General features: G+C 41.3%; 1 protein-coding gene across 1 annotated transcript in view; it reads right to left on the reverse strand.

Moving 5' to 3' along the window:
- The window catches only part of ANKRD31 (ankyrin repeat domain 31), a 79,680-nt gene extending 67,647 nt beyond the window's left edge, over nt 1–12,033 (reverse strand). Inside the window, exons 1-6 of the mRNA XM_041120831.1 lie at nt 11,908–12,033; nt 11,008–11,063; nt 9,188–9,267; nt 5,163–5,209; nt 4,421–4,515; nt 3,368–3,408 (exon numbers count right to left, since the gene is read on the reverse strand). Coding sequence (XP_040976765.1) covers nt 3,368–3,408; nt 4,421–4,515; nt 5,163–5,209; nt 9,188–9,267; nt 11,008–11,063; nt 11,908–12,008 — 420 coding nt within the window. The 5' untranslated portion in view covers nt 12,009–12,033. The remainder of the gene's footprint in view (nt 1–3,367; nt 3,409–4,420; nt 4,516–5,162; nt 5,210–9,187; nt 9,268–11,007; nt 11,064–11,907) is intronic.
- Between the last annotated feature and the right edge of the window lie 1,089 nt (nt 12,034–13,122).

A 13,122-nucleotide genomic window follows, 5' to 3' on the forward strand; every position in this document is an offset into this window, starting at 1 on the left:
CAGACCCCTGAGGGACACCACTCATCACTGATCTCCATCTGGACATTGAGCCGTTGACCACTACCCTCCAGATGTGACCATCCAACCAATTGCTCATCCACTGAACAGTCCATCCATCAAATCCATATCCCTCCAACCTATAGAGAAGGATGTTGTGGGGGACCGTGTCAAAGGCCTTACAGAACCAGATGCACCAGTCCTTTGTAGCCCTGTGCTGGACTCACTCCAGTGTGTCCGTATCCTTCTTGCACTGAGGACCCAGATCCGGTCACAGTATTCTAGAGGTGGCCTTACCAGTTCTGAGTAGAGGATCACCTCCCTCAACTTGCTGGCAACACTCTTCCTAATGCAGCCCAGGATATTGTTCGCCTTCTTAGTCACAAGGGTGTATCGCTGGCTCGTGGCCAGCTTATTGTCCACCAGGATCCCCAGGTCCTTCTGTGCAGAGCTACTTTCCAGCCAGTTGGTCTCCAGCATTTACTGGTGCCTGAGGTTATTCCTCCCCAGATGCAGGACTTTGCATTTCGCCTTGTTGAACTTCATGAGATTCCTCTCTGTCCAGTTCTCCAACCTGTCCAGGTCCCTCTGAATGGCAACACAACTACCTGGTGCATCAGTCACTCCTCCCAGTGCACTCTGAACTTGCTGAGAGTGCATTCTGTTCCATTTTCCAGGCCATTAATGAAAATGTTGAACAGTACTGGCCCCACTATTAACAGACTAACCACAACAGAAATCAGAGCTGCTATGTCCTCAAAATCAAGAAAATCAATCACGACTCATTTTACAGTGTCAGGACTTCTGTGCAGTGATTGTGTTAATTAATTTATCTTGTATTTTCACAAATAGATACATAAAACTAACATGCCCAGTGACTCACTGCTGGTTGTCAAGGTGTCTGTCCTGCCCTTTCTTCAAATCAGTACACAGAAGCCTGTGATGGCCATTGGTTCCTCTCACAAGAGCTCTTCCTGCAGCACTCAGATCTTGCCAGTGCCAACACCACCCCATATGCAAAAACTGTAATTCACTGCAGTGATTAATCCCAACCTTCATACCCCAGGCTCCTAAAATATCCTCTCTGGAGATATTCTCAATGCACTCAATCTGCTTATTCTCCAGAGGCTATTAATCATAGGTAATCTTTGTTTCAAGGCATTTTAATTTTGTTTTACTTAACTAATTCTGTACAATGAGAATGTTTCATTTAATAAACTTGGTATTACAGTTGTACAGTGGTAGTTGTATAGTTTTCAAAAAGGAATAGCCTAGGGGATTTCATGTTTTTCCTTTGTTCTGAGACAAGGGGTACTTGACCGTGTAATCAATCGTATTTTCTACAAGACATGAACAATTTGCCATACTGGTCTCAAATTTGTCTTTGGTGAATTTTAGTAAGTACTGTTTTTTCCCCAACATTAACCTTAATCAGGCTCCCTGAAAAAAGGAAAGTAGAATTGATTTATATAGAATTCTAACTTTTTATTTATAGGTACAAACCTATGGGACTAGATGGAACAGTCATAATGCTACGGTCTCTGCATTAAGCAGGTTATTTCAGCAGATAATTCACTGCATATTGCTGTAAATTGCTCCACACTGGAATGTCAGAGAAGAAATATTGGAGCTGGTATCCTGCTGTAAGTTAATGTGAGGTTTCCTAAGAAGTGCAGACGGCAGCAAGCATTACATGTACCCAGCAAGATCCTCTCATTTCTCTAGGATCCATGCAACTGATGTCACTAGTGCTGCAGAAATCCTCAAAACTGTCCATGACATTGCAATAGAAGTTGGTAATAGCAGTTACTTCTTGCTGCAGAAACAGCAACAGAGCAAATTTCAGTGACAGTTTCTTTGTCCAGCATAGACCTGAAAGCAATGAACCGGTCAGGGATGAACTGAGACTGGAAATCAAAAGGCACAAAGAGGGCATTGTGCCTCAGAGGGGCAACAGAAGGAGATAACAGTGCAGAGGTAGCAGAGCAGACATAAGTAATATCATGGCTGCAGACAATAGCATACAGACAGATGGTACAGAGGCAAAGGCCAAGAACTCCTTCATGAAATGCCACCAGCACTTCCTCTGCTAACTGAACAGAAATCTGCTCAAGTCCTTCACTGCTGCTTGGACTCCCCTGACTGAAAACCAAGAATGGAGGGAGTGCTGGAAGGGAAAAGGGGAAAGGGGAAGTGGAGAAGAATCAAGCGAACATTTGACCACTGGATGTTTATGTCAGTGGTTGCAGAACCTTCAGCTCTTGCTCAAGGTATTTCTGAGTTGGATATATTGTTGAATTTTTGCTACTGTGTTTTCTGGAAGCTATCAAGGAATTCCTTCGTCCCTCCAAGCTTTTCTTTCTTTCACGTGCAAAAGCAGTGCTTGCAAGCAGATAAATTACTAAAATAATCAGTATTTGTGAGCTACACTCATAATATTCAGATTGTATTAAGTTTATCTAAATTAGTGTTGGCACAGCCCCCGACCTTCCACTTGCCTTCAGCTGTGCATTTCCACATCCTCTCTTGTGCTGCACTGGCACTTACCTAATCATCTGGGGAGCTGGACTGAAAAGATTACCTGGCTGAAAACTAAGCCAACTAAAAAAAACTGAACAGGATCTGACAGTTGTTCCCCAAGACTTATTTCATGCTGGGAGTCAAACAAGCAAGTGTTGGCCCAAAGGAAGCAACAGAAACGCATGGCAAAGAAAACAGGTAGTACCTTGCAACACCCAAGTAGATAGGCTCACACTGGAGTGGAATCATCCCCACTTCAGTATCACTGAGAAAGGAGCTGACAAATTGGGGAAAAGGTAGCTTCAAAGATATTCCCTCACTTTTAGCTCATCAGCAGTGAAACCTGTCACTCACGACCAGCTTTAGGATTACCAAAGAGATGTATCAAAGAGACCGGTACTACCTATTTTTGGCCACAAGTAAGTCATTACTCCCAAACAGGAGGACAGTTACAGATACTCTGTTCCTCCTCAAAGACCTTCCTAATGCCTCTACCATAACTTTCATTGATGGAAAAAATGTTTTTAGCTACTAAAAGTCTTCATTAGTTTAGCTTAAGTAACAGCCCTTATAGATTCTGTGTCATGGTGATGTCTTTCCTACTTCACTGTTACTGCCATGCTTCTACCCTTGTGACCCGCAAGCTTAAAAACTGCAGTTCCTACCCCAAAAGCAGAAAATAAAGGTTAGCTCTTAAGTTTTTTTCACCTAATGCACGCAGTGTCAGTTTTGACAGCTATGTGCCTGCTTTTTAAAATGAAAGAACCAGATGTTTTTCAGTCACATATTCTCTAATGCTAATTAAATTAAATTATATATTATATACATTCAGTTGTAAAAATACACTAACCTTTTCTTCTGAATCCTTCTGAAATCCATTCCATTTGATATCTAAAATTTAGGAGAGTAAACAAATATTTCAGTTGTACGTTCCACTTCTGAATTTCTCATCATGTCTAGTAAAATAGCCTCACTTCCTGATTAAGGCTGAAGCTTCAAACCTTAAAAACTACTATAGTCATGTTCCCTAAGTGGAACGGACAATAAGGTTTCTAGGCTTTAAGGCTATGTTAGTCACTGAATTATATTCCAGGGCTATTTTGTCACATTTCTTCACTGTGGTTTAGAGGCCTGTGTTTCCAAAGACTATCAGCAGATGGAATTGCCGCCCATTCCACAGTATAAGACCTTTGCCCTGCCCTCTGTAATTACAATGCCATTAGACAATACAGCTAAAACAATCCAATAATTTACTGCCTCTGAAAAAGGCTGGTCCCAACCTCCTTGCTCCCATCACCATGTTTTGACACTCATGTGACTCCCTGGGAATTTCCTAATCAGAAATAAAGTGAATGGTTTTCTACTGGGTTAGCAAAAATTAGCTCAAACAGAGAGAGAGCAAAACAGATGGGGCAGTCCTGCACTGCTGGGAGCCCAGAGGAACAGAAGTACAACTGAAGTAGCAGCAGGTGACAGACAGATCTGGGGAATGACCAATAGCATTTTTGTTACTCCTGTCTTACAGTTGCCTTTGATTCCTGGATATGTTAGTAAGAAGCATATAGGAGCCCTCAATGACTGTTACATCCATGCTTACCTTACACATCCATATGGCACTTGAGTACCACGTGCCTGTAACTTTTGTCAGAAAATTCCACAGCAATGAAATAATTTTAAGCTGGAAATAACACCACTTGGCTTCGGAAAACAGTTTTTTCTTCAAACAGTTCTAACAGGATACTTACAAAAAGATAACTTGTAGTCCAAGACAACTACGAAAACTAAACAACTGTTGTAAAGGCCACATATAGTCAGATTCTATACCTACATGGGAACTCATCTTCAGCTTTTCAAATGATTTTGCCACAGAGCAACTTTCAGTTTTGTACAAAATACAACATACCTACAGAATTATTTTGCTGTCCCTCTACTGCAGCACTTAGTGAAAAAACAGGCTTAGAAATATTTTCAGTAAGTGATGGACACTTTATCCAACCCCTAGAAGTAAGTAATACAATAAAAAATTCTTATTCAGAAAGAATTGTAACCTGCTCAGCTTAAGAAAATTTCTACAGTACTTTGAGTTTATTTATGCAGTTTTGTACTTAAAATTTCTTGTTGAAACAACTGCAGTTATTTTAGAGGCATACTTCTCTTTACAAGGACATGCAGTAACTATGACTTCCAGATTTCCTAAGCGGAGCTAGCTATGTTTGTACATTCATTCTCTAAGTGAAAAAATGGCTCTTCCTATTTTTCATTACTTCTTTCTGTATTTCTATTCTAATCCATCTTTTACTGAAATCCTTCCATAGCTTCTAAGAACAAAAGGTCTAATATTATTTATTACAAATCTTTGTTTATTTGTCTAATGGTTTTTCCCAAGTAGTTTACTGTTGTTCCTGTTGCTTATACCCTTATACCATTAAAGGTAGTATCATCGATAAAAACAAATACAGGTACAGCTTGACCCATATTGGACACCAAATTACCTTTGACATAAATATAGGTCCTTCACTAAGCAAACAAGAAAAGTGCTTCACAATAGAACACTGAGAATAAAATAACATACAAATGGAGGTGTAATGGAATCGTTTAATTACAATACGCCTGACTGGAATTCCTGTGTGATGTATTATACTCACTGCAGTAGAGACTGAGATTGGTCAGATGCATACGCCTCTTGAGGTATCTGAATGGAAAAAAAAAATGTAACAAGTTAGTAAACAAAGAACTTCATTATTTATTTTCTCAGCTTTATTACAGGATTATCTTCTTCCTTCTGTAACTGAGTTGGGAAACAGAATTTTTAGATCTGATCTTTACATAAATTACTAATAAGACACAAAAGCCATTCCACTTAAATCTTTTTTTTATTTGTGCTATTTGAGAAAAATATTGAAAAATAAATCAAGACTATGAAAGACAACACTCACCCAGAAGGAAAACATACCTATGCAAGTAAGATATGATTGCTTTAAACTTCATGTGTTTTATATATCAAAAGACCGAAACACAAGGTATTTTTATTTCAACTCCCAGTTTTAATCTTTTTTTGTAACAATTCCCTCTTTTCATTAAGACAGGATACTACTCCAGAGACTGTGGAGTTTAGTATACAGTTCTCAATATCCTTGGAAAAGGCAGAATTAAGGAACTTAGCTGACAAGACCTGCACATCGGCAAGCTCTAAGTGGCAGGGCTGCCACATGCAGACACAGGAAAGGGCATGTGTGTAAGGAGAGAGCTAATGACAGAGCTGCAGCCAAATTCAAACTCTTTAGTAAAAGGAGCTTTGATCTGCTTTTTGTGCCTCTGACTGTACGAAAGGGAGAGATGTCCTCTAGTATGGAAAAAAGCGCCTTTATGTAAAGTCTAAGGCAACCTAGGAATGATTAAGAAACACAAGTGAACTGCAGAATGGTTCTCTTCCAGATGAGCTGAAGTCTGGGGATTACTAGTGGACTATAAGCATACTGGCTGCAGTTTTAAACAAATCATTGACATACAGTGGAGAATATTCACAGTGCTAGGAAAAACTCTGGGAAAGAACATTTTGGTGTGGACACCAAGCGATGACTTACTTGGCTTGCACAAGGTATTAGCAACACAGTAAGAACAACCATTTAAGCAATGACCTGAAGAGCAACAGGTGGAGATTGCCCAGTAGGAATGACTGCTAAAAGGGTCCCTGGAACAGAACAGATTCTTTAGAAACAGTTTGTGAAACAATTATTGACTGATGTAGTTCCAAAATATGGCAATGAGATAGTTGGCAGAAAGTTACTGACTTTGCTAAATACATCCTTCATATCAATCAGCCTGGGTATTTACACAGAGGATTATCCAGAGACCAGGTGAGGTCAGTAGGATAGCAGAACAACTACTAAACCTCTCTGACTGGCTAACATTGCTCAGATAGATGCTCAAAGCTCAATGAACTACCATCATATCTCAGAAGAAGGAGGAGTTCTTTTGTCTGCTAAAAAATTACATTCTAAGCAAAATTAGTGTATTGCTGATTAGTTGAGAGGTCTTCTCAAATCACAGAAGTTACACAAATAGTACTTCTGGCCACTGACTGCAAATACTGGGAACAGCCTTTTGTCCTGCTCTCTTGCTTTTGGTAAGGAAAATCCCGCAAAACTCAACTGATTTTTCACATTTGAGCACTTATTTATACAGTCAACTGCCTGAGGGGACTCTGGATCTGTTCCAAAAAAAAGACTAATGCTTAAAAGCTTTAAGTGCCACCTAACAACTTTAGCTGCATATCACCAAACTGGGCAAGAAAGAAAAGTCTGAAAAAGGTGAAAGCACAAACTTACAACCATGAGGCCTGCCTGAACAAGCCATGGAATAGGGTGTTAATAAAAAATGGAAACAACTTAACTTGTCAGTTGGAAAGAACCTGAATCCTACAAAATCTGCCTGTGTATCTACTGCATCTCTGGTGGAAGAAAAGTCTTACTTACAATTTCTTGCATGGTAGAATCAAAGATAGGACTGTATATCCCAAGACTCCCCCATCCCACCTGAAGTACAAAGCAAGCCAAGACTCTTTGGAGCAACTGGAACTGATGTTACATTTCCTGAAAAAAATCACAGCCACTCTGGGCTGCATGACCCTCATACCATATTGCATCAAGATGCTGTATTCACATAAGATCATTTCTGAGGACACAGTAGAAGAGTTGTGGTTTAACCCCAGCCAGCAACTAAGCACCACGCAGCCGCCACTCACTCCCGCCCCACCCAGTGGGATGGGGGAAAAAAATAGGGAAAAGAAGCAAAACTCATGGGTTGAGATAAGAACGGTTTAATAGAACAGAAAAGAAAAAACTAATAATGATAATGATAACACCAATAAAATGACAACAGCAATAATAAAAGGATTGGAATGTACAAATGATGCAGTGCAATTGCTCACCACCCGCCGATCGATACCCAGCTAGTCCCCAGGCGGCGATTCCCTGCCCCCCCCCTTCCCAGTTCCTATACTAGATGGGACGTCCCATGGTATGGAATACCCTGTTGGCCAGTCTGGGTCGGGTGCCCTGGCTGTGTCCTGTGCCAACTTCTTGTGCCCCTCCAGCCTTCTCGCTGACTGGGGATGAAAAGCTGAAAAATCCTTGACTTTAGTCTAAACACTACTTAGCAACAACTGAAAACATCAGCGTTATCAACATTCTTTGCATACTGAACTCAAAACATAGCACTGTACCAGCTACTAGGAAGACAATTAACTCTATCCCAGCTGAAACCAGGACAAGAAGGAAAGCTTCTATGTAAGCACATTGCATGTTGGCTCTTAGAGTGGTTGAAGAGCCACACTGGTGCAATCTACACATGCAAGTATCAAGGATGACAGGCCAATATCACTCCTCACAGCATTCAGTAAAGACTTAAATTTTATACTGTCCCTATACTGTGCATGAGGAAGCTGCCAGTGGCATGCTATAAAGGTCTCACAAAAAAATAACAGTGAGAGTTACCCAAACTATTTGCTGAAAAGTACTAGGTTCCTTTGCTGTTCTGACTTTTGTGGACAGAGGACTTGTCCTCAGACTTGGAAGAATCCCCTACTGGCATTGCACACTGGCTACTCTGATGACAGCCATGAAGTCAAAGACTTAGGTTAGGCAGCAGATAGTCAGATCAGCTTCCAGAGAAGAAAGGGAGAGGGTAAATGGGCACTTCCCTCATTCCCTCTGTCCTCAGAGAACGGTGATAAACTTCAGTCAAGACAACCCTGGGACATGCAAGCAGCAAAGTAAACTTATAGAGAAAAGCCTTTGAAATAACAGCATCCTTTTGATTTTGTTCACTGTTTCCTGCAGTGTCAGTTGAGACAAATCTATCTGCAATTCTGTAATGCTCTGCAAAAACATTCACTTCAGTAGAACGAGTGTCTTTTTGCAATGTAGTTTTTGTCATCTAGGAAGCAGTTTCTTTTAAAAAACCCTCTCATACTGGAATAAGGATACATAGATAGTGGTCTTTGGACTGATAAATCCACAGTGCTAAAGACAGTGTAACAGCCACAGGTTTTAAAACAATCTCAAAGAGTAGAAATCTGTTTGTTTCCAATTGTTTCATGAGCATGTCATATGCAGGTGGAAAGCTGATTGCTCAACCAAACAGAAGTTTATGGGCTAGTTACTAACTGCGGCAAATATATTAAAAGGTGGGCTAATTAGTAGATTAGGGAATGCAGAATTACCCATAGAGTAGAATAATTACCCCATCATCACGCAAGCAGATATTATATTCTACATTTCAGATTATTCTCTCTTTCTTTTTTAAAGAAAGCTAATCACAGCTAATCTCATAATGAGTAACCAAGGGTGTATTCTAGCATAGTTAATCCAGATGGTTATCTTCCAGCTCCTGAAGGGAACATACTAAAAAGTCTGTGCTCCACAACTTCGTCTTTGTCGTGGACTTATTCCTCAAATTTGAAAGGTTATACCCTCCTGAAATACCAGGGAAGAGACTCTGATACATTCCTGCAGAGAACGTGCTACACACGTAACAACCGTCTTGCCATAAAGTTAATTTCAGCTGCAAGCCACCAGGCTCTTTTGTACACGAAGAATGGAAGGCCCAGTGAGTTTATTAATAATTAATAGTTAGATATGTGTAGGAGACATATCATTTCTATACCTACTGGATTTATCTGTTCTTCCTTCTGACTATATGTGTGATCATAAAATTTCTGTATAAAACAGATTTCTGGAGAGGGAGCTCCTAGAAAAAAAAAAAAACATAGAAGAAAAATACAGTAATTAAAGGAAGTTTTGATTGCCTTAATTTCTACATAACTTGCCATAACTCCATAAATTTCTACATAACTCAGTAATTGAGGTATATGTATCAAAGCTTCTGATATGCAAGACACTTAAGTTGTTAAACAGTCTATCTAACTAGATTTTGAAACTACAATATAGGAGAAGTCAGAAATGAATAAAACCAGCTGGGGGGGAAATTTATTTCACTTAGTGTTCTGGAATCCTACCTGAGTTCCTATAGGAGATTAACTCTTTCCTCTTATTTTTTAAACTAACAACTGCAATTTTGGTAAACTGCCTGGTCCAACTGACTAAAAATATTTGTACTCCTATATGGAATACTTTCTTTAATGACTATGCAAAGGAAGAAGTTTTCTCTGGAAAAAAAAGAGAGAAACCCTTAAGGTTGGACCCTTAAGTTTCAAAACTAAAATGTTGTTACTGACATTAATAAAATACGCATCAAATTAATCTTTATGTTATGTATCTCTTCACCAAATTGCTACCATGCAAGTATGCACAAACACATGAATAATGAATATTAATTCCAACCTACTGAATATAAAATGCTGCAGGCAAAATGCTAAAAATATAATCTATTACATACCTATTACATTTACAGAGACCCCCCCCCCCCCCATGCTCAGACAAATCCCCACTCTACAAACTGAACAATGAGTCAAATAAACATGCCTTAAACCATGTATGTTCAATGTTGCCAGGTTTTAATTCCAGTGGATAACCACAGGTAAATTCCAAATGGGATTATGCTTCCTTCCTCAGACAAAACTACTGACCAACTATGAAAGGTTCAGCATCAGGAAATCACAGCCATAGGAGAAGTTTCTGCAGATTTCAGTGGGCTGTAGGTAAGATTTATATTAACTCAGAGTACATTGATAAAAAACTACAGTCCACTCCAGTCTTCAAATTGGCAAAAAGACAAACAAAAAAAAATCTGGAAGAACACTTAGAACACCCTGTGTCAATTAAAGACTAGGCAGTCTCTGTATTGCTGGAATAACACATACAGGATGCAAGTCAAATCGATTATATAAAAATGCCAAGGAGGTACCAGTAAAACTATTATGTAACTACAACATGCTTGCTCTCGCAACCTGCTCTAAGGGAGTTATTAGGGAAGATTTTAAGGCTTTAAATGAGCGTGCATACATTTAGTTTCAAAGTAATTTGATAATACACTTAAAATAACGCACTTAAATATCGCTACCCGAATTAAATTTAAAGAGAATGGATGTCTTAACAGTAGGAAAGGGCTGTTTTTAAATATTATATGCAACTATAGTTACATATGACTATTATGTGTACAGATTCCATTTTTATGACTATTACGTGTTTAGATTCCATTTATTTTATTCTGCTCAAACACAGTACACATATCTAAATAAAAAGGATATCCCTATATATAGTTCAAACACTTACCAAGCCAGGCATTCTCAGTTATAGTACACAGGAAGAAAGGAGAAATTAAGAGCAAATCTATTTTTCAAGTATTAAAAATGTGTTGATCATTCTTCTACAATAGGAGCTAAAACTATGGATATGATGAGAGCACATACACTTCATAAGAATGAACTTCATGCAACACTTAACCTTAAATAACATGGACTCAGGCAACATCCACAGCAACAGTTCATACAAAAAAACCAACACAGACTGAAAAAAGAATCTGCCCTACCTTCATTAATTCTTATTTCAGTTGTTAAAGCCTTGTCCTTACTAAGAAAAGGCAACCTTTGCAAAATTAAAAAAAAAAAAAAAGTCTGTTAAACAGTTGTATCCTTGCTTTTCAGTCCTATAAACTCAAAAGGCAGTTGAGGGCAGCCGAGGGCACCTCCACTGTTGGGACACTGCTAACTGCACACTGGGCGAGCGCACCTCTGACATTAACACCAACAGTAAAGGACCCCCTAACTGTGAGGATATCCCTTACACTCTGCATAGAAAATCTTAGATAGGGAGGTACATTACCGCTTTACATATTTCCAAGTAATACTGGGCCACAAAGCCAGTACAAGAAAGTGCAACTGCTTGGTAATTTCAATTCTTTGCGACGTCTTAAAGGATACAGGAGATAATGTCATGAAAATGGTATCAAGTTAAAGTTGTGGAGAAGTAACATCAGCAGCAATCGTACTTAACAGTGTTTTCTTTATTTTTTCTGAGTTGGGTTCTTGTATGTTTCACGTCCACTGATTAAAATGTTGTTCAGGAGGGTCCAGAGGCACAAACTCAGAGGCCCACAAGGTACATGTAAAATAAATGGGGCCATTTGCAGAGCTGAGAACTACAGAGTCTGAGGGCATACAAAACTGGTCTGAATAGAGGAAAAAAAAAAAACCAGCTAAAAATACGCATCTATGAAATAATCGAGAAGAGCTAGTTTGCACTTCGGGATGCCAGATGCAGGAGGTGACGGCTCCTGTGTGTGGCTGGTGTTTTCCTGAGATCAAACCCAGAGCCGCCCAGACCGGGGGCAGCAGCCCGCCTCTCCTCAGGGCGGCCCGAGAGCGCCGCCCTCAGCCCGCCGCCACGGCCACACAGGTACGCGCAGCTCAGAGCCACACCGCGTTCCCACCTCCTCCAAAGGAACTCCTCCTCCACATCACTCTCCGTCCCAGAGCCCTCCACGACGGTCTCGTCGCTATCGCTGTCCCCGCCGCCGCCCCGCTCCTCCATGGCGCCGCCGCCGCCGCTGCCCCTCTCCGCGGCACTCCCCTCCGCCGGCGGCCGCCCCTCGCCCCAGCGCCCCGCGCGGCTCCCCTCAGCGGAGGCAGTGGCGGCCATCTTGTGGAGGCGTGGGCGCGGCGGCCCCTCGTACCCCCTCGGGTGGCACCGGCCAGCCGGGGCGGGGGCTCGGGAGCGGCAGGGCGGGAGGAGAGAGCCCGTCCTCAACAAGCGCAGCCCCTCGAGCGCGGCTGAGATCGGAGTGGCTGGGGGTAGAAGTTAAAGGCAGCTCTCCCTTCGGGGCAACTGGGATGAGTCTCCGTCAGCACGACTGGCCTTGGCCTGCTTGGGGCGGCGATGCCATCCCCACACCTTCAGCAGGGGTTCGTGCTGCCTCACTAGTGTTGGGCTCCTGGTTCGGGCCCTGTCGTCCCCATCATTCAGCAGAGCCACAAAGCACTTAACATGCCGACCTGCAATCTACAATTGCTCGCTTTTCCTAATCTGTGCGCTGCCATGGCCACATTTAAGCAGCTAACTTCATCTGCTGTCCTGAGCACAACGAATGTTCATGTGTTCAAGACTAGGGGTGCGTTTGAGATAACCAAATTATTAGTTGCCAATATTTTCACAGTATTTGCAGTAGCACTCTTGTACGTAACCCGTCGATCATCTGTTAATCATGGCAACGTTTTCCGCAGGCAGACCTGATCTGCCTCAGCTTTGCCTTCCATCTCTGCAGCAGCGGGGACAGCGCTGCTCCCGTGGCCTCTGTCGGCGTGAAGCTGGGCTGCGGGCAGGCCACCGCCAGAGCTACAGATAAGGAAACTTGATGGCAGAAAGTGCGATGTCATTTACTTGCACAGACTGCAAATTCCAAATCATCATAGTGACTCCTGCTCCCAGTGACCTTGATGATAAAATTCGCATTTTTAATACTTGCCAAATCATAGTCATCACTTACTGATATGGAGAAAGTGTAGAAAACAGAGCAAGATACTAAGGGTCATCTTAATTTATGGATCAATCATACATAAGTGTAGCAACTGTGGACAAATTGCTGTTTCGCTTTGACTTAGTCATACCCATATGAAATTACAGTAATTGCTGTGCATATTATCAAATG

This window comes from Aquila chrysaetos, chromosome Z (genome assembly GCF_900496995.4).
Source record: "Aquila chrysaetos chrysaetos chromosome Z, bAquChr1.4, whole genome shotgun sequence".
Classification (NCBI taxonomy): domain Eukaryota; kingdom Metazoa; phylum Chordata; class Aves; order Accipitriformes; family Accipitridae; genus Aquila; species Aquila chrysaetos.